At 43.7% G+C, this 22,046-nt stretch overlaps 1 protein-coding gene across 2 annotated transcripts in view; it reads right to left on the reverse strand.

The window, feature by feature from the left end:
- FSTL1 (follistatin like 1) overlaps positions 1-21,315 on the reverse strand; it is a 57,288-nt gene extending 35,973 nt beyond the window's left edge. Inside the window, exons 1-2 of one of the 2 annotated variants that reach the window (XM_020911431.2) lie at positions 21,140-21,315; positions 20,622-20,678 (exon numbers count right to left, since the gene is read on the reverse strand). In XM_020911431.2, coding sequence (XP_020767090.1) covers positions 20,622-20,678 — 57 coding nt within the window. In that variant the 5' untranslated portion in view covers positions 21,140-21,315. Of the gene's footprint in view, positions 1-20,621; positions 20,679-20,839; positions 20,952-21,139 lie in introns of those variants that run through there. The other variant, XM_020911430.2, reaches the window with a different exon arrangement.
- Positions 21,316-22,046: the final 731 nt, after the last annotated feature.

Below are 22,046 nucleotides of genomic sequence, written 5' to 3' on the forward strand. Positions count from 1 at the left end.
TTGCTCTCTGCTGGGCGAGAGTGTCAGGAAGTTCCAGCACCTACTGCATGTCTCCTGGGTTTTAACAGTCCAGTTTAGAGGAATGTTAATCTCTCTGGAACAAATTAAGGATTACATAAAATCAATCCTTTTGAAAAAAAGCTACACTCCAAACACAATTTAATCTGCATTTCCTTATCATTGTCCAAAGTGGAATTGGACAAAAACCTACTTTGGAGAAAGTCAGCAAAATATGGGACAATCAAGCAACAAAATACCAAACATCATGCTAGATGCTGGGGACTAAAGAAACAATAAAGCATAGTCCATGTTCCTCAGCTGCTGACAGATTGGATGAGGAGATGGGGCATAAATATGTAAGAGTTTTAAATAACAGAAAAATATAAGCTAACAAGAGCAAACTCAAGACACTGTGTGGCTAAACGCAACATCTGGTGAAGTGACAACTATCTAGGGCAGTGCTGTCCAATAGACACCAGTCTCACAAATGAGTTAAAATTTTCTAGTAGCCATATTTTAAAAGTCAAAAGAAATAGATAAAATTATTTTAAGAATTTGTTTTATTTAAACCAATATAGCCAAAAGATGACCATTTCAGCACGTAATCAATATTACTGAGATATTTTACACTCTTTTTTCATACTAAGTCTTTGAAATCCAGCATATATTTTATATTTACAGCACATCTTAATGGGACTGGCCACATTTCAAGTGCTCAAGGGGCACTTGCGGCTAGTGGCTTTTTCTACTGAACAGCACAGTTCTAAACAGTAAGTTCCGAGTTCTGATACATTACTGAGAGCTAAATCAGGGAGGAGAGTTCAGATAGAAAAATTAAGACTTTAACTGGGAATGTTTTAGAACATAACAGAGGTCAACAGTTATTATCTGATAACATAGGGAAGGCAGCATGCTGGCTGCCTCTGGGACTAGGAAACGGAAATACCTAGTCCTTTGAAAATGAACAGGCACCACAGGTACTTACGCCTAATTCTGACTCAGCTTTCAGTGCCTGTGGACAAGTCACTTCACCCTTCTGGTCTCCTCTGTAAGATAAAATGCTTGCTACCTCCTATTTTAGGACTTTGTATGGCTTATTTCATGAAAAAATAAGGGGCTAATTAAACTACGTATTTTGAGCCTTCTCTTAACTACTTAAAGATACTTTTTGTTTTGGCATAGAAGTCCATGGACAAAAAAAAAAAAAAAAAAAAGAAGTCCATGGACAAACTTTCACAGTGACATAGCTATTTCTCAAAACTCTTTTTCATTTTTTCCACTTGACTGATAGGCTTACTCTGTTGCTGACAGCTTTCAATAATCTCTCTATCTCTCACTCACATTAATACACACCCACACTTCTAGTGCCTTGAGATTAAAGTCAATGAAAACATGCACATTCTATTTTTTTTGAGACTTTCCTGCCTTGCATTCTTTCCTCAGAGCAGTTGGGAAGTCACAGCTCATGGGGAAGGAGCTGTAAAGCCTACTTCTGCTGGTCAGGTCTTAGCTGACAGTAGTCCCACCAGTGAGAATCTGCCAGGTATCCTGCTCTACTGTAGTGAAACTCCCTGTTTTTGCAGATTAAAATCCTGTGAGACCTTTAAGTTATACCAGCAATGCACAAAGACCTCCTTTTCTGTTCATTTTCCCCCAAGGACTGTGTTAGAAACTCTACCCCAAAACCCACTAGTTTAGTAGCTACACACAGATTATCATTTGCAGTAAAAACATTCCCAAGTATTATGTGGCAGTGTGCTTCTTAAAGCTCTGTTCTCCTTCATTTTTAACTGACTAACCACTAGAGAAATGCCACACATAAAACTGGCTCCATTGAAAAGCGGAGCAAGATGCTGTGGAAGTCAAGAACTTGGTTTGTGGGTCACCTGGACAGCTTACAGAGAGTAAGACTGCAGATAAGTGGAGGTAGTCTGTTCCCTGGGACTCCACTCACTACTGATAACTGTGCCTCTACTGGAGCTTTCCCAAGGATATAAGACTTCTCTGAGATTTAATGTGTCCAGAAATATTGTTTTACCCACACTAGGGACATCATAGGTGCCATTCAAATGAAACAGAAGAAAGAACAAAAGCTTTAGGATCCCAGAAAGTAAAGGTCTCAGCAAATAGTGAGGTCAGAAGACAGACTGACCAGAGGCTTTGGGGCAAAGCATCACCAATAACAGAAATATAATGCTTTATTTTACATTCCTTTGGGACATTTGCTTACTCTAGGAATGATGTCCAGTTAAATCAGAATTGCTGATCATGGAGAAAAAGAGTAAAAATATTTACTATTCAGCTAGTGTCTGTGTAAATTCCAACTTTTCCTGGAGCTGAGAGAATCAGGTTTCAGATTAAGCCCAGCATTACTACCAAGTAAAAAGTTAAGCAAAGTATCGATGGGACATGCTATCAACCACTTTCCCAGGTGCACAATATTCTTGCAGAATCTGGCACAGAGATGACTGAGGTAGGCAGGATACTATGCATCTTCCTAGATTGCAGATGACATATTTTGGTGCATTGAGCAATGCATTTAGCCAGTGGATTAATCCCACAAATTACTTACTGAGCACCTACTATATATGCTAAACTCAGTTCTAAGTGCCCAGGCTTCACTGGTGAAGGAAAAAGAGAAGGGCTCTGTCCTCACGAGTACATATTCTAGAGGGAGGACAGTGAATAAACACAAATAACAAGATCCTTTCGGACTGTGATGAATGTTTACAAGAACATAGAGCATATCTGACAGAGCAATCTGGAGAGAGGGCACAACTTAGATCGAGTGGTTAGGAACCATTCTCTTGAGCTGAGATCTGAGGATGAATGGAGCAGTTCAGACAGAGAGAAGAAAAGTGTGAAGGTTCTGAAGCAGGGTGGAATTGGTCATGTTCCTGGAACAAGAGAAAGCCCAGTGTGGCTGTGACACAGGGCCCAACAGGAAGAGCAGTAAGAAGTGAGCTGGGAAAAGCAAATGAGGGCTGCAGCATGTAGGGCCCTGGAGGTGCTGGCAAGAAGTTGACATTTTCTTCTTAATGAGACGAAGGCTACTAGAGGGTTTTACATAAAAGACTGTCGTGAGTGTATGTGCTTTATGAAGATGACTCAGGTTGCTGTGCAGAGAAGCGGATGGAGAAAGCCAAGAGGGCAAAAAGAGCAGCTAGGATATTACTGCAGTAGTCCAAGTACAAAATGATGGTAGCATGGACTAAGGTGGTGGTGATGGAGACAGAACAGTCAATGGAGAGGTAATAGATTCTGACAAAAGAGCTGAGACTATCTGCCGATGGACTGACTGGGTACGGATGAGAAAAGTGAAAAATAAAAAAGAAGACACCCGGATACTTCAAGCTGATTAAAAACAAAAACAAAAACAAAAAAACATCCCAGCCGGTTCTAGGTAGGTACAGACATGGCCATGCCAATGGTCCAGTCTAGAGTCAGGCTCAGAAGACTCTGTTGGACTGACCCTAGGATCTAGATGAGCCCCATGCCCTCTTCACAAAACTGAATTAGTTTAGGAAGTGAGTTCAGCAAGCTCACTGAGAGCCTGGGGTCAGATGTAAACAGACTCTGCTTATGGAAATCTGTCTGGAATTGACCCACATTTCCAAACTGTTCCACTAGTCTTTAAATATTTATGGTATTTTTTGAAATGGCTTTATGTGGTGAAATGTCTGGAAAACATTGCTTACTTTTCTTTTAGAGAGGAAAATAAATAATATATATGAACATTATAAGGCTCTGAAGTCTTGCAACAAAAAACCCTTTTATCCCAGCACATAATATTAACATCACTCAGTACTCAGTTTGAGAAACATGGGTTTAGGCTCTGTATGTCTCTCCCTGTAGTTCTACTCTCCCTTGGAATTCAAGCAACAGAAAGAAAAATAGCAGCTACTATTTATTGAGCACTTACCTTATGTAAGGCACTTTATATCATTATCTCCCTTGCTATATGCACTATATACAGGTGCTGTTTTAATTTACAGCTTGTTTGTTATCATTTGCTGTTGTAACATCTAGCAAAAACCTTTCTTTTTGTGTCACATGTATCAACAGTGCTTACTCACAGTATTTCCTCACAAAGCATTCATGATAGAGACCAGATATTCTTCATTTTATCACCTCTTCTTCATTTACTTACCCAACTACAGCTAACAGTAAGAGTTTCCCACCCCCATCACTGCCTCCCTCCTCTTCCTGTAGTCTTCCCCATCACTATTTTCCTTCTTCCTATTTACTCCACCCATTTCTAAACAAGAAACTGTTTTAGGACAGTTCTCATCCTTTCAGCACCCTTGGCTTTAGAATCCTTTGTCTCTCCCTAAACGAGAATGCCATGACTTTCCAAATATGGCTGTTGTCACATCTAAATCCACAGATTGGTAATCTAGAGCCCATAATAGTCCTCAGCTGCCTGGGAGCAACCCTCACCACCACCACCCAGCCCCCTCCACACACACACACTTGTGTGTGTGCACTCATTTCACCAAACCTGAACAGAGGGAAGACTTCCCCAGAATTAAACAACAAATCATTGGTGAATGAAACAGTCTTTGCATTCTAGGCCACTGTAACATGAGTAATTATGGTCACTACATGACAATGCCATTTACACTGGGCAAAATAATGATAACACTACCCAGAAACATAAGCCAATCACCAACTGAAATATAGCCCCTGGGGAGGAACCCAACTTGCTCTCTAATCCACACAGCAATTCAATGAAGCAACTTAAGCAGGAAATGAAGAGCCTGCTGTTTAATCAAATGTGTAAAAGGAATTTAGAGGGAAGATGCAATTATCTAAGCTGTCAAATGACCAAACAGTGGGGTTAATAAACCTCAAGATTTGGTTTTTCTTACAGGATTTCATATCTCCTTATTGGTTTCTTTAATTTTATGTAAAAAAAGGAGAGAGAGAGAGAGAGAGAGAGAGAGAAAGCCTAGATAGGGTATACAACAACAACAAAAAATACAGTTTATTATCATCTAGGTTATATTTAACACGTTTTTTTCATAGAAGGCAAAGAAAAACACAAAGATTCTTTTCCAACTGTATTTCTCAGAGAGAAAACTGTTAACTTTTAAACTATTATTTAAACAATATGGTCCACAAATAGCTGAGCAAGTTTTATTAAAAAATAAGTCTGCAGTGAGTACTGAATTTATTATACCCGACATTTAGCAAAGACTTGAATGTCTGGCCTCTGCTCAAAACACTTCCCAATCCCATTCTCCCTTCTAGACATCCCCCAGGAAAGGAAATTGAGAAACCCCAAACGAACTCACACCTGAAGTGGATATCCTTGTGCTGGGGTTTTCTTTGATCATTAGCCAGCCCTTGGTGCATGCAGAAAATTACTCTTTTGTTGAACATGATACAGACACCAATTAATGCATAAAGTGAAAGGTTTCACCCTTAAAATAAATAGCTAAACCAGGAAGTCTGCTTCTCGGCATGTGGCTGCTGGCAAGGCCAAGGCCACACAGGCTAAGAAAGGAAAGAAAACAGAAAACGCCAAGGACAGAAGAGGGGTAGGGAGAACAAAGCACAAATGAACAGATTTCCTGAAAGATCCCTAGGACTCTGAGAAGAAGCCAAGTGAACTTCCTGCTTCTGATGTAGACCTCAGTCAGTTCCAATTAATTATAGCACTGCAATTATATAGCACATGGTGAAGACCCACGGATGGGAATGCCCTTGGGAAAGTGAAGGTGAACGTTCTGAGCACTTGTGAATTCTGCCTCCATTTCCAAGCAGGTTTTGTGAGCTGGGCCAGGCCACCCAGAAGCCGCAGCTGGGTCCTCCTGATAGGGACCCTGACAATGAAGGGGACTCTGGTTACGTCTGAGTCTGAGCTCAGTGAGGGCATCTGGAATTCTGCTTCAAAAGTTTTAGCTGCTCTAATAGAAATTCCACACTGGTGTGTCAATTTTTCACTAACATCTACATGAGCCAGGTATGCTGGTGAGTCACCAGGAATTTTAAGTTCTCCATCCATTTTACTTTTCTCTGTTGTAAATGTATAAACTTGGGTCCTTCTCCATAACTGAAAATATGCCTAGTTAGTGTAACCATGATGGAAACTAGTAGGACATGCTAGCCATAGGATTTGAGAAGAAAAACCTTCTTATTCTTGGAATGAGGTAGGGAATGAATGAATGAACAACATATAGTAAGGTAATATTCATTAACAAGCAAACTTCGCAACCACAAGTACTGATCTATATCTCTAGGTTCAGAGAGAATCAGGACAGTATAACAGAAGTTAAATACCAAACTAGAACAAACATAGCAATCAAATTAAGGGAAATTTAGTAATATATAGCCTTCTCTTCATTAGTTTCCACAGGAATTTGTTTTTGTGAGGGGAGTATATTTGAACTATAAGTAGATGGTCACGTTCTCCAAGTAGTGAAACAAGTCAATTAAGCAGTAAAATTTATGTGTGTGTCTGTGTATATAGTCTACCCTGGAGCACAGCCAATTTCAATTCAATTCTGACACTACAAGTGGCCTTATTAGGAAAGCCACAGACAACACCAGCCTGGTCCCTCCTTCAGAACCAAAAGTCAGCACAATTTAGCATACTGAGATTGTCTAGTGGGATCCAGGAACTAGGGGGCAATTAAGGCACCAGGCATTAAGCAGGACTGAAACATCTGCACTGGCCTCTGCTTCCTTATTGGGTTCACCCTCTCAAGTCACTCAATGTAACCATCAAGGTCAAGGCCAAAAGAGCAGGGCCCTCAGCTCTAACAAGAGCCCTGAACTGATTTAGAGAGAAGGCATGGGGACCCGGGCAGGAACTTCATCAATTCCTGTTGAGGAAACCCAGGATCTGGTCACAGGCCAGGCAAGATGGTGAGAAAGCAAGATGCATTCCAGAAAACAAAATAGGGTCCGTGCAACACTTTCAGACAATGATTTTTGTAAGCTGTGAACATTTACGAAGGTCAGAAGAAAGTTTTGTTTTTGTTTTTTTAGTAAGTTCAGCAAAAGCTCAAGTTGCACATTTTGGAATTTTGAGGTCTTTCCTTAAAAAACAAACAAAAAGATTCCTTGCTCAACCCCAAGAGGATCCCGCATCCTTCATTTCTTGCCCAGTGTTGTAGAATAGCTACTTTCTCAGGTGGAGTAATCAAGTGATTCCTTTCTGTAGAATAAACAGCAATTGGAATTCCTGGGCATGAAGACTGTTTGGGTGCCACAGGATCTCCTGGTTATATTCCATTCAATGCACACAGGAGGAAGCAAGGGACACAACATGACTTCTGCTTTTACTTGCTCTCTTTTACCATTCCCGGTCCAGCTTCTCCTTGGGCCATGAGCTAATCAAATATCCTAACTCCAACTCTGACAATCCAACCCAAAACGTCTGCCTCCTTTTATATGGATAGGATTTCAGAGCTGAGTTTGAGAGCTCACCTGCTCTAACCCCCATATTTTATAAATGAGGAGCCCAGTGACTCGCCCAAGTTCACTCCACCAAGGACAGCATGAAGCTCATTACCGGGGTGCCACTGTCAGTCCTGGGTTTGCTCCAGCCCATCTCTGGCCAATAAGTGGAGGCTTGCTGGAAGCTGGCTCACATCAGGGATCACTGTAAACCCAGCCACAGCTGCAGCCAGCGCTGCTGATATTTTCTCAGCTCTGAACCTCTCAAGACCGCTGAATCCTCATGGTCTCACAAACTCATTCACCTGCTGCTTATATATGCAGCACATGCCAGTACCCTGAGACAGTTTAAGGCTAACTAAGAAAATGGGGTGAGGGTGGGGATGAGTGAACAGAGGCAACTGAAGTCAGAGCTGCAGAACTGTGCAGATTGTGCTGCAAAGGCTCACTGCCAAGCAGACACTGTCTAGACTTTAACTGGCCTCTCCGGGGGGGGGGGGGGGGGGGGGGGGGGGGGGTGCGGGGGGGTCAGATGGGGAGCAAGGCCGGAAAGCCTGCTTGCTTTTTGTTCAGCTAATGCAAACACATGACACAACCTCTGACGGGTTCCGGGCTGGGAGTTCACTCTGTCTAAGACATTTCTTCCTTGGAGCTGGAATTCAGCTGTGGGCTGAGGGAAGTTGTGCTAATCCAGCAATCAGGGGGAAGCTAGGAATGCTTTTCTCAATTCCTGGGGAATCATAGTTTTCAAACTAGACTGAGTTGAACATGAGCCAAAAGCAGCACATTTTTGGTTGCAAAACAACAGATTTTTAAAAATTTCCATTTGTATCATCTTAGGCAATCCATAAGGAAAATCCACAAAAACAAAGAAGTGGCTTTCGATGGAGGCCAGTTATGAAAACTTTCTAAGACCCTAAAATGATATTCACTTACAAAATGTATGGAGGAGAAATAGCCACCATAGTCCAATAAGCATCAAACATCTGAGAGAAAATGTTTGGTTCGGGGAGCTCTGCACATCAGTTAGAAAAATGGTGACCCTCTGGGTGGTCAGAAAAGCCCCAGGACAGGGCACAGAGACCTGTAAGCAGAGCACAGGCTGGGGTCAGCCCAATTTGCCCCCTTGGCCAGCCACTCCTGTGCAATCAACAGTGTGGACAACCATACCCAGACACTTAGCTGGAGAGTTATAGCTGTCTTGCCATTTGGTCTTATTCAATGTGGAACAGTTGTGAATACATCTGACGGACAGACACTGCTATAAAGCATCTCCTGAGTCATTGACCATTATGCAGCAAACACTCTGATAGGACATCTACACTTTACTGTGGGTCAAAGAAGCACCTGGACGTGAACCAAGTCTAGGCCATGTGCATGCTGATGTGGCCAGATGACCATGACTGGCCTGAAACACTGATCCACTTGTAGCTGATAGAGCGTGAGGTGGTAAATGACAGAGCTTGGGCAGCTGTTTTTGAGTTCGAGTTACCTAGAGAAAAGGTTTTTGCTTTGTTTTCAAAGTCACTTTCATAAATAAAACTAAAAGGACCTTAAGGACACTTGAACACAGAGTATTTGCATTGAGAATTGAAGTCCTGGATTTGTATCTTGGCTTTACTATTTATTTACTAGGTGGCTGATTTGGGGTAACTAACTGAACCCTTTGAGCTATGGTTTCTTCACGGATAAATGAAGATTATAGTAACAGCATCATCATGTTGTGGGCATTAGATAAGGCTCTTTGTCTTTCCCTGCTGTTGTCCGGCTAAAACCATTCATATTTGGGGCTCAGCTTGGGGACACACCCTCTATGAGGCCTTCCTGCAACCCCCAGTGATGGGTTAGGTTGTCAGCCCTGTCCTAGCACTTATCACGGTGGGTCACCCTGTCAGCCTCCCTTACTGGCCTGCAAGCTCCTTGGGGACAGGTCTGTGTCTTAGTCACCAGCGCTAACTCAGAGTGTCATAGAGAACAGGCTTGTGATACTTTCTACTTGCCTTTCTTGAGTTTACTTGGAGAAATGTTACTTTGTCTCAGATGGATGAAACAAAATAAGGCATCAAGATTTTGTGCAGTTTTCTTTCTGTATGAGATGTGAGCCTGGTGCTCTGTGCATGTTTTGGCAGCTCCTACTGCAAGGAGATCCAACCAGTCCATCCTAAAGGAGATCAGTCCTGGGTGTTCACTGGACGGACTGATGCTGAAGTTGAAACTCCAATACTTTGGCCACCTGATGCGAAGAGTTGACTCATTGGAAAAGACCCTGATGCTAGGAGGGATTGAGGGCAGGAGGAGAAGGGGACGACAGAGGATGAGACGGCTGGATGGCATCACTGACTCGATGGGCATGAGTTTGAATAAACCCTGGGAGTTGGTGATGGACAGGGAGGCCTGGCGTGCTGCGATTCATGGGGTCGCAATGAGTCGGACACGACTGAGCGAATGAACTGAACTGAACTGAAGGAAGCCCAAACACTCCATGGTGACCTCTCTGCTATGGTGGAGGAAGGAGATGAGAAAGAAGAGGAAAGACAAGAAAGTAGAGGGGAAAAGATGAAGTGAGCAACACAGGGAGCAATAAAGAGAGGCTCCGGGGCCTGGGAATTGGCAACGACGTGAAGCTGCACTCAGGGCTGGCTGCCAGACACAGCAGTGCCCAGCAGAGGACTCAAGCTTGTGTGCAAAACACTGCAGCGCTGCCTTGGTTCCCAAACAGACAGATCAGCCTGCTCAGCAACACTTCCTACCCTGTCTTTGAGAGAAGGTATTTATTTTTCAAACAGTGAAACCGAAGGGTTCTATTCCTTTGCCTGATCACATTTTCTGAACCCCAAATTTAGCATCTGTGGCCTGGGAACAGGCTGTGCTACGGGGACTATAGCAAGAACATATGTAAATGACAAATCCTATAAAAAACCGAAGATATCTGGTAGCCACCTCCATGTGTCAGAAGGTGGGACACAGGAAAACAACTGGATCTGCAAAAATCCTACAGGAGTTTTATTACCTCTCTTTTTGCCTTTTCTCACTCTTCTTCCCTTTCCAGTTCTCTGCCTTATTCACTCAGTCTTCAGAGAGAACCTATGCTGGCTTACACAGCTCACTGCCTGCGCACAGGAGGTTGAGTCCTTAACTCTTTTCTCAGAGGAAAGACAGAACTGTGGCTTTACCGAGGACATGCTGGAAGTCTGAAGGCAAGATTGGCTAAGCCTAAGTGGAGGCAGGGTTTTGATATGAATTCTGGGCGACAAAGCCTCCACTGAAATAGATACTCTAGTTGTCTTTTAAAAGGAGATCCTTAATCCCTGGAGAGAGTAAAGGAGGCAAGGGGAATTCTGCCAGCCATGAGCACGTGTGAATATGCAAACACACACACCCCACACACACAAACACGACTTTGAAGTTCTTTCATTAAGTAGAGATGCCACAAGATTGATAATAATAGTTAACATTTACTGCACTCTATGTGCCAAACCACTCTTCTAATTGCTTTACACGGAATAGTTTGATTCTCACAGCTAACTTATGGGGTGAATACATCATATTAAGCCCATTTTATAGATGAGGAAACAGAACCAGAAGGTCAAGTAACTTCCCCAGGTTTACAGAGCTAATAAGGCCTAGGATTTAAACTCAGGTAATATAACTTCAGGGTTTCCCAAGGGGTGCTAGTGGTAAAGAACCCACCTGCCAATGCAGGAGATGGAAGAGAGGTGAGTTCCCCTGGGTCTGGAAGATCCCTTGGAGCAGGGCATGGCAACCTACTCCATTATTCTTGCCTAGAGAATCCCCATGGACACAGGAGCCTCGCAGGCTACAGTCCATAAGGTCGCAAAGAGTCGGACACGACTGAAGCGACTTAGCAGAGCACAGGGCAATATAGCTTCAAAGCCTGAGTGCTAAACCATTATGCTATATTTCCTCTCAAGGATAAATCAGTAAACAGAGTAATAACCTGAGCTAGGGCACAGGCTGTACAAATGCAGACAATACCTTGTGAATGTCAATGTGTAAACTGAGAATTCTCTCATTGAAATCGAGTCAAAAACATTCTGGGAAGAGGCACTTCATTTTTGCAAATGTTTGGCGTTGACTGTGTGCTATGAGGAGAAGCCTTTTCTATTATCTAATTGATTGACTGGCAAGAGAGATGGCCATTATTCATTTTACAAATGAGGAAAGTGAGCTCAGGGAGGTTAAGTAACTTGCTCATGGTTTCACAGCTCAGCAAGGCCAGAATTCAAACCCAGTTCATTACCTCAAAGCACTTGCTCTTAACTGAAGCTGCAAGTCAGAGATATTAATTAGGTGGCTTTAAAATGGTAATATCAGCAAGAAAGGGGAAGAGCAGGACTTCTAAGTCAAAGACTCTTTCATTATTTTATAAGGTTCTTTTCAATCACAAGAAGTTTTGTAATAGGGTCCACGTAAAAGATAAAACTTGAAAACACCCAGACACAAGAACAGGAGAAGAGAATGAAGAAAGGAACTCAGTGGAAGGCTCAAGTGATAGGAAAACAGGAAAGAAAAGAAAAGCACCAGCACTCAAAGAACAGACAATTTCAGATGAAGTTCCACACAAAAAGCTGCCACCTACTGGATAGACTGGTCAAGTGGTCTAGGTGAACAGGCTGAAAATGGCCCCAGCAGCTCTGGTGGAGCCACTTAAATTCTGAGAAGGCATCCATCCCACAGCTGCAATGCAAAGATTTTTGCACCAGCAGCAGGAGGTGAGGAAGGAGGTGATGAGGCTCCCTAGTGGTGGCCAGGTCCATTTGAGTTGTACATTAGCTATGGTGGTAGCAGCTACTTCAGAATAGGGACCAATATGGTATTGCTTTTTAGTTCCACACTATTCTTAATAGAAGCATATGTGCAGACTGACTGGTATAATGCCTGGCACTGCTGCAGGGGATCAATAAATTGCATTCATTTACTATCATTGAAGGGCAGAATGACAGACTGTGAGGAAAAAGGCAAATTTTGCCTCAGACTCAGGATTTTAATTGGAGAAGGCTATGGCAACCCACTCCAGTGTTCTTGCCTGGAGAATCCCAAGGATGGCGGAGCCTGGTGAGCTGCCGTCTATGGGGTCGCACAGAGTTGGACACAACTGAAGCGACTTAGCAGCAGCAGCAGGATTTTAATCTTGAATACAATAAAAGGTAGAAAACAGAGGCATTTTCCCCACCTCAAGCCAATTCAAGCCAATATCCCATGCCACACACATTATAAACCACGCGTGCATCATATCAGGCTTTTGCCATGTGTCACATGACTTGTTTTGGCAACAGCTTAGTTGGTCACATATAGTGTCTGGGATTACAGAGGAAACATTTCAAAGGTTATAAATTCAGACAATCCTGGGAACAGCTTACTGGTGATGGCTTCCAAATGAGCATATAAAAAGTCTGTGAAGAGATTACATGGAAATTCTCCAACCACAGCAGAAAATGCAGATTTACTGGATATATTTTGTACTCCAACTACCCAAAGAGCTTTCCATTAGCATGTTCTTGCCAGGCAACTGTTATCTATGACAATAGCAGTTTTTAGAGCCTTAGCAAGAGCAACTATTTATTCCACCAGAAGAGCCAAGAAAACTCATATTTTTGTTGATGGCCAATGTTACAAAGTTTGCCTTAGGTTTTAAGATGCTCGAATTCATCTAAAGAACTTAGAAGCTTGAGCTAGGAACAAACGACTGTTTTCCTGACATTTTCATCCATTTCATTAGCAACCCTAGTTCTATCACCCCATGTTGTCTTTGTTTCACATAGTCCCAGACTCTGCCTTCTAAATCATCTTAATTCTGGCTAAAGACATACCACTATCTGGCTTGACTTCCAAATTGGACTGACTTTTCCAACAGAAAAGGCAGGTATCTTTTTATCTCACACACAGACTAACCGATTGCTAGTGGCTACCTAGAGCACTGGGGCTTCCCTGGTGGCTCGGTGGGTAAGAATCTGCCTGCCAAGGCAAGAGACCCAGGAAATGCGAGTTTGATCCCTGGGACAGGAAGATCCTCTGGAGGAGAAAATGGCAACCCACTCCAGTATTCTTGCCTGGAAAAACCCCATGGACAGAGGAACCTGGCATGCTACAGTCCATGTAGTCACAAAGAGTCAGACACAACAGAGACTGAGCATGCACACATACACTTCATTCCTGAGAAGGATTTTCTAACTTTCTCCAGTCTCAGAAGGAAGAATTCTATGATTGATTAGCAAGGTCTGTCATAGGTAAGGGAGAAGGTAGTGATGACACACATACCATGTTTGTTTCATCTCTGCAGGTGATTTATCCTAGTGTTGATCTGCTTAGTCTCTCAGTCGTGTGCAACTCTGCGACCCCATGGACTGTAGCCCGTCAGGCTCCTCTGTTCATGGGGATTCTCCAGGCAAGAATACTGGAGTGGGTTGCCATGCCCTCCTCCAGGGGATCTTCCCAACCCAGGGATCGAACCCAGGTCTCCCACACTGCAGGCAGATACTTTACTGTCTGAACTACTAGGGAAGCCCCTTATCCTAGTGTTGGGAGGTACTAACTTTCATTACCTGTAGCATCTAGTAGGCACATCACATACATCTGTTAACTGACTGATAATTTCTCTGAAAGGAGGAATGAAAGGCTAGTTTAAGTTTAGGTGGTAGAATTACAGGCAACTTTATTCTTTGCTCTAGTTTTTTCTATATTCCCTGAGCTTCTTATTAACATATTTCCATATTTTATCAGAAAATAATACTACTTTTTAATTTAAATAAAATAGCATGTATTAGGAGGATAAATTCCTCTTGGAAAATGTGAGATGTCACAAGAATCCTCATGATGGCTTTTAAGACATTTTGTCATACTTTTCTATAAATTTTTACATAGGTGTGAGGATAGGGCATTGGAGTGGGGAGTGTTCTGCTTTTTAATTTAAATCATAATAATTTGCTAGAGCCTTAAATTTTGTAAATATAACTTTTACTGGCATATATTGCTGTTAACTCTTAACTCTTGTAGTAGGTTTAAAGTTTTTAGCTTTCAGAATTGATAGGCATCTTATGTAGAGTCCCTTTAAAAATAATACTGACCAGGGCAAAGTGGTCAAAGGGAATTACTTGAGTTTCTATCCTTGATTTAGTTTCTCAGTGGAGATTATATTGAGCCCTGGAATATCTATTGGCAAAACAGTCAAGTCAGCTCCCCCAAAGCCTATCCAAAGTTTGCTAAAATGAATTCATGTCAATGAAGACTGCATTCAACTGTGTTTGTTATGTTTTTGTAGCTAACAAGGAAAACAATTTCCTACTGAAAGCACTGTTACCTCTAAGTTAAAATGCTTAAAAGAATATCCAAATTGCAAATCTCATATGGAGAGGGTTCGTTTACCTTTTCATTAATTATTAAAGGTTCATTTAATTCATTGTTAAAACATGAATTAAAACTTGCCAAAACTTGCTAGTAGAGCCAGACATTAAAAGATTGGACTAATTAAATGATAATGATCATCAAGTGATGAAATGTAACCTTGATCATATCTATTCCTCACTTTTTTCATTGTAACTGTTTCTACACACCCCGAGTTTATGGCCTCCTTACTGCATCAACTCCCTCAGTCTTGATTGGGTGGTGGCTACATGGGTATATTCATATGTAAAAGTTCTTCAAGCTATACATTAAAAATTTGTGCACTGGGAAGACCCAGAGGGATCGGGTGGAGAGGGAGATGGGAGGGGGGACTGGGATGGGGAATACATGTAAATCCATGGCTAATTCATTTCAATGTATAACAAAAACTACTGTAATGATGTAAAGTAATTAGCCTCCAACTAATAAAAATAAATGGAAAAAAAAAAAAAGAAAAGAAAAAAAAAAATTTGTGCACTGTATTAATGTAAAAGAACTTTAAAAATCAAGGGCCGTCCTCTGTTAATGTAAAAAAAAAGCAATAGTAATAATAGTGAAGATACTTGTTCATCAGATAGTTATAATCTTATGTATTTTGGCTGCCACCATTTAAATCTCACGGCCCACCATTAGATTGTAAGCAACCTAAGGGCAGAGACCATGTCCTGTACTTCATCCACGACTCTGCCCTGTGTAGGGCATGCTCAGCCTGCAGCAGGGAATACTGCCTGATGGGCATAGGGAAGGCAAGGTCTGTGCTGTTGATGACTCACTCCTAGAAAAAGCATCCCACACCAAAGTCACAGATGACAGAAGATGGCACCTTAAGAGAAAAGCATGCATTTGACCTGCAGGATATCAGTCACCTAGCTTATAAAATGAACCCATCTAAAGATAAGTTGTTTTTCAATCCTATAATATCTGGTGTCCTTGAGCTAATATTATTTGTGGCTACTAGAAATCTCTGTCTGGATGTCCATTTATTTAAAAGGAGTAGGAAGAGAGAGAGAGAGTTTTTTTTTTTTTTAAAGTTTTCATCTTTAATGAAATGACTTTGGAAATAACATACATTTCCATGACACCAACACTACAGTTTTCGGAGTCACAGTAAGATACACAGAATTATATCCATAATTAATATGAATGCCAACATTTGAAGCAGTAATTTCTGTTACATGGCAAACAGATCACCAGCCCAGGTTGGGTGCATGAGACAAGTGCTCGGGCCTGGTGCACTGGGAAGACCCAGAGGGATCGGGTGGAGAGGGAGGTGGGAGGGGGGACCAGGATGGGGAATACATGTAAATCCATGGCTAATTCATTTCAATGTATGACAAAAACTACTGCAATGATGTAATTAGCCTCCAACTAATAAAAATAAATGGAAAAAAAAATAAATAAAATTCACATACAGATTTTTGTGTGAAAAAATAAATAAATAAATAAAAGGAGTAGGAAGAAGACACCATGACATTTTCAATTCTCTGTGTGTGACCACTGGCATTTACAGCTCATCCTTTACTTTCTCTGTTCTCCTGAAAACATGTATCTTCTTACCTCACTGAATCTAAAGACTTTATTTCCTTCTTCAAGACATTATATTCCTAGCAGCCACGCCCCCACCTCACAGCTCCTCCCAAACTCGCTCCTCTGAGCTTGAGAATGGACCCCTGCTTTCTGTTTTCCAATCCAGAGACTTCTATGGGAATTGTAACATGTTCCTGCTAAAGATGTTTTCAGTATCCAGGGCTTTAATTTGAAGGGTGCTTGTCCCTCTGTTTTGGTTATTCAGCAGAACCCCTGCTATATTTTAACGTTCCATTTTCTAACAATGACCTCCAGAATCACAGCAAGGAGTCCTCTTTGCCAAAGGATAAACAAACAAGAGACTATTTTAGTGGTCAATATACAAGATAGATATCAAAATCCTAGCTTTTCCTGTAGATGTGGGGAAAATCAAGGGAAAATGGGGAAAAAAATCACTCACACCTTGGCCCACCTGAATCCACTATTAGAATAATTCTCAAGAATATAAAGGAGAGCCCACATTAGCCAATAATACCCCTAGTGGTTGATTAACTGTATGTTGATAACAGGGTATGAAGGAGGTTAAGAAATCTGACTTCAGAGGAACAATGCACTAATCTTCCTGCCTATCGTATAATTGTTGTTAGTCTTGTCACCATTATCTTAAAAGCGATACACTCACAGTTCACGGGTTAAGCACCCCTCCCTGGAATAAGTGTTCTGATTTGTGAATCAGTCTTCTGTACTTGTGACTTATCATGTGACCTGTGAATTTATAGACCTGGAATGTTGGAAATCAGAGTGCCAGCAGACATAACCACCAGCAGAGAGTGGAGTGTGCTTGGGCACTTGCCAAGGCTGCCTTCTGGAAGCAGGCAGTTGAGCCACAGGGTCCCCTCAGCCTATGGTGCTGGACTCAGACCCACCCACCGAGACTCAAGGGCACACGCACTAATCCCTGACTTCTCAACTTTTCCCAGCCTCTACTCTGCACACTTCTCAGTGAACTGTAGTAATTCCCACTGGGAGAGGGGGCGGTGAGGGAGAGTGAGCAGGTCCATACAGCCCCTCCCAAAAGATTCTGAAAAGAGGTAGTCTGCTCTGTGTGGCCACTCCCCAGTCCTCACCCACAGCAGACACTAATATACCAAGAGACAGGGCTCATCAAGAGACACGTGCCAACACCCCCTTTAGGCAGACTCTAACCAGCACATGGGAGTGAGCTCAGCTGAATGGGATGGAATTTTGATGGAGGCTGCCTGAAGTGTTAAGACAGAAAGAGAGGAAGCAATCAAAAAAGCAACTCTGAGGTGCCAATAAGAGACCATGGAAAACACTCAAAACAGAACACTTTCTTTAAGGAGATTTGCTAAGTTTCTTGAATCCAACCAAACAGGATTTTTACAGACTAGCACTGATAATGACGACAACCACCTTTTCTCAAGCTTGGCACACCTCTGATTCTAGAGGTCTACAGCTATTTCAAAGGCTTGACTTCTTCAAATGTCAACATAATTTGTTGTGCAATCAAATGCTTTAAAAATATGCCGAATTGAATTCTTGTGCTTATATTAAATCAAAAAGCACCAAGAAAACTTTGTTTTTTAAATTTCATTTTAAAAGCTCAACAATATTTGTGTAATTTTAGCCCTCGAGACTACTAAAGTGGATGTCAATAAAGACAGTAAATTATTTGGCTTTGTTTGCTATATGTTATTATAGCTAACAAGGAAAAAAATTTCTACTGCAAGCATCATTAACTACATGATAAAATGCTGAAAGTAATATCTAAATTGCTAGGGCTAATTTACCTTTTCATTAATAATTAAAGGTATATTATTATTAAAACGTGGATTAAAGACTTGCCAAATGTTACCAGGTCCAGACACCAAGAGATTGTATTCATCAAAAAATAATCCTTAATAATCTGGGGTCATGAAATAAAACCTACATCATACCTACTCTTCACATACCCTGAGTTCACAGCCTTCTTTCTGCACCACTCCTTTCCTCAGTTTTCATGCCTCAGCACTTCTTGATTTTGCCTCTTTCCCTTCAGATTTTGCCTTGGGAATTCTGTGAGAGTACTTTCTGCTCTTCCACCTCAAGCAGGAAATTGCTGCTGAGGGAACTTCCTATGAGGGCTAAGCTTTTCCCTGCAATGCACTGGGGGAGGGGGTGTAGTACAAACAGCTTCTGAGAACAGATCCCAGACCTTGGGCTACACAGCCTTGTAACGAGTGAACCTATGGCCCCTCACTCCTCACACTTGCATTCCAGTTCACAGAGCGATTTCACACACTAGCTGGCAATTCCTAAACCTGCAGTAAAACAAATCAGGGATTCTCCTCAACCATCAATGGGCTATAGTTTTTGCCTTTTGAGGTCAACAGCAGGGATGCAAGGATGTTCCTTAGCTAGGACTAAATCAGCCAGTGAAGAAGGGTCCTCCCTCAAACTCAAACCCTGGAAAACAAAATGCATGAGAAACTGATCTGGAAATCAAGATGAGCTCTGCCAGCGGAAAGAACTGGGTTCAGAGCCTTCCTCAGAACTAACTAGCTGTGTGACCTTGAGCAGTTTCCCTAATCTCCTGGAGCCTGTTACTCCCCCGTAAAACATGGGTAACAAAAGTGACCCTACAAGGTTCTGGGAAGCTTTAGATGAACTGATGTATGCAGCCCAACCAAGGTCTGCTCTATGGTACATGGCAAATATGAAGTCCTTGTGGGAGGCAGTGGTTAAGAGCCTGGGGTGTGATGCCAGACTATCTTCAAATCTCACTTCTACCTTTTAACAACTTAGGACTGTAGATGAATTATGTGACCTTTCTGACTTAGTATCCCCATCATTCAAATGGAGTTTTATTACAACACAAGTAGATATCCAAAAAAATTAGCCTTTTAATTTAATATAGTATCAGTTGCTCAGTCGTGTCCAACTCTTTGCGACCCCATGGACTATAGCCTGCCAGGCTTCTCTGTCTATGGGATTCTCCAGGCCAGAAAACTGGAGTGGGTTGCCATTTCCTTCTCTAGGGAATCTTCCCAAACCAGGAATCAAACCCAGGTCTTCTGCACTGTAGGCAGAATCTTAACTGTCTGAGCTTCCAGGGAAGCCTGATTTTTAATTTCATTGTTGAGTAAAAAACAGCTCCTGTTTCCAGATCAATCAACAATGTAGTAGTGAATTAAATGAGAACTGAGTATTATGTGCATATTTTTTTAAATCGTGAAGACCTTGCAGGCTTTTATGACTTTTCTGGGCAGGAAAGCTGTGATGCTAAGGGTGGGGCTAAACCGTAATACGAAGAAAAAAATTCAAAGAGGGAGAATAACCACCCACCAGGGAACTATTTCTTTTGTAATGTACATTCCATTTCTTCTCCCTCATGCTTTTTAATTCCTTCCACATTTCCTGCCATAATTATCAAATGTTTGGTTTCTGACCTCACTTTTCTGGAGACTAGAGCCCAGGGAATTTAGAATTGTTTATTTTCTGTCCATAAACCTTTGAGTTAATGGAGGGGCTTGTGAGTGAAGGGTTTGTTGGTTTGTTTGTAGTGTTTCAGGAAGGTCACTGGAGTTGAAAAGAAAACATTACCCCCAAAGCGCTGAAATACTTTGACTGGAAACGCGGAGCCCTCAAAGAGCAGAGCAACGGATTGCTCATACTTGCGCAATGTCCAGTTTAGGAAAAAACTGAGATTTTTAAAAGGCCGTTATTTGGCTCTGATAGTAACACAAAATCCCAGGGCACTTTACAAAGAAAGAAAGAAAAAATCAGAGAATCATAATCTTACTTTATAAAAGAGAAGAAAAAAAAAATATATATATATATCCCGCCCTAAAAGAAGAATCTCTTGAGCGCCCCGGACCGCTCCCCTCCTCCCCCAGGAGACAGACTCGGAAGGGAAAAGGCTCCAACTATTCTCAGTTTCCTCTCAAGTGAAGGAAAGAACTCAGGCGCCTTTTTGAACTCGGCTCCTGCTCGTGTCGCCGCCTCTGTCCCAATCGGCCCTGCTCGTCCTCACTCCCCCTCCCCACTCTCCCTCCATATTAGCCTTGGTGGGGCTCCAGCTTACGGCCCAAACTACTTTTCCTGATTTTTAAGGTTTAAGTTTCCTAAGTAGCATTTCTGCTCCGAGCGCCCCCTCACCCAGCGGATGGAAAACTCCCAGTCCGACCCAGGGAGAGCATCCCCGGGGACGCACGCACCGCCCGCGCCACGCGCAGACCCCAGTGGCCCCGGCGCCCGAGTTCGGACCTGCTCAGAGGCTCACCTACCTCGGCGTGGACCCAGGCAACCGTCACCAGCGCGAGCGCGAGCCAGCGTCTCCACATCTGCGGAAGAGAGAAGAGCCAGCCTGAAGGCTCCGGGCCCCGTGCCGACCCCGGAAACTTCCTTGGGTCCCGGGGGCTCGCGCCCTCCGCCCGGCCACCCTCGGCCGCTTAGAGGGCTCGCGCCAGGGCGCTCGGCTCCGCGCCACGCACCCCGCTCTCACCATGGTCCCGTCCCGGTCTCCGGAGGGCGCGGGGCAGGCGGCTGCAGCGAGCTCTAAGGGAAGGTGGGAGCTTCGCGGATCGCCAGCCTCAGAGGAAATCCGACCTGGGCTCGCCGCCCCTTAAGACCCCTCCTTCCCCGACAGCCTGCCCCCCAGCTCCTCCCCATTCTCCTCCCCCTTCTGCAGCAGCGGCCCCCGCGGCTCAGGCTCCGCTCCCTCCTCCCAATCCCTAGCTACCTCGAGCCCGCGAGCGTCCGCGCGCCGCTGAGCCCCTTTCCCACCAGGCCCCTAGTTTAGCACCTTTCTGACTCCCAGGACGTGGAGACAGACTGGGGGGTTGCCCTGGGGGGGCCTTGCAACAAAGCGAGTGTGGAAGGGGGAGCCTAAACCCCACCCCCGGGAGGGGCCGGTGGCTTGCGGCAGCTCAGGCTGGCTGCGGGCGCGGGCTGGCTGCGGCGGTGGCCAGGTGGGGCGGTGCTGGGGAGGGCCCCGGCTCTGACGAGCGGCAGGAACCTAGGGGGAAAAAAACCCTGCGGCCTGGGGAGCTGGAGTCGTCCCCTACCGCTGATAGAGGGACCCCTGCACCCCGTGGTCCGGGGCGTCACTGTCGCCAGAGCACGAGGAAGGGGACTCAGGGCCCAGAAGAGACAGGCCAGCCCGAGGAAAGCTGCTTTGGGTCCAGCTGTGGATTTCCTGGGGGGCCGGGACAGGGGGAAGGGAGATGGAAGCCATCCTCCTCTGCTGACAAGATCCTGATTCCAACCTTTGCCAGCAGCCTCATCCTGTCCTTCCCTTCAGTCCAGGAGCGACCCGTGTCCCCTTGCTCTCCTCCCAGCTTCACCTGTGTCCCTGTTCCCATCCCTGACATCCCAAGTCCTCTCCATGTTCATGCTTCACATCTCCACCAACTTCTACCCAGAGGCTTTCCAATGTGTGCTGCCTCTGTCCGTGTTGACGCCCCGAACTGCTCCCAACCCTAACTTCTTTCCTAGTCTGTGCCCGGGGTCGTCGGTGCCAAGAACAAGTCCACTTGACAGATTTAAGGTGCCCAAGGCTGAGACCTGGGTGTTCATTGGAAGGACTGTTGCTGAAGCTGAAACTCCAATACTTTGGCCACCTGATGCGAAGAGCTGACTCATTGGAAAGACCCTGATGCTGGGAAAGATTGAGGACAGGAGGAGAAGGGGACGACGGAGGATGAGATGGT

Source organism: Odocoileus virginianus, chromosome 4, assembly GCF_023699985.2.
Source record: "Odocoileus virginianus isolate 20LAN1187 ecotype Illinois chromosome 4, Ovbor_1.2, whole genome shotgun sequence".
NCBI classification, from domain to species: Eukaryota; Metazoa; Chordata; class Mammalia; order Artiodactyla; family Cervidae; genus Odocoileus; species Odocoileus virginianus.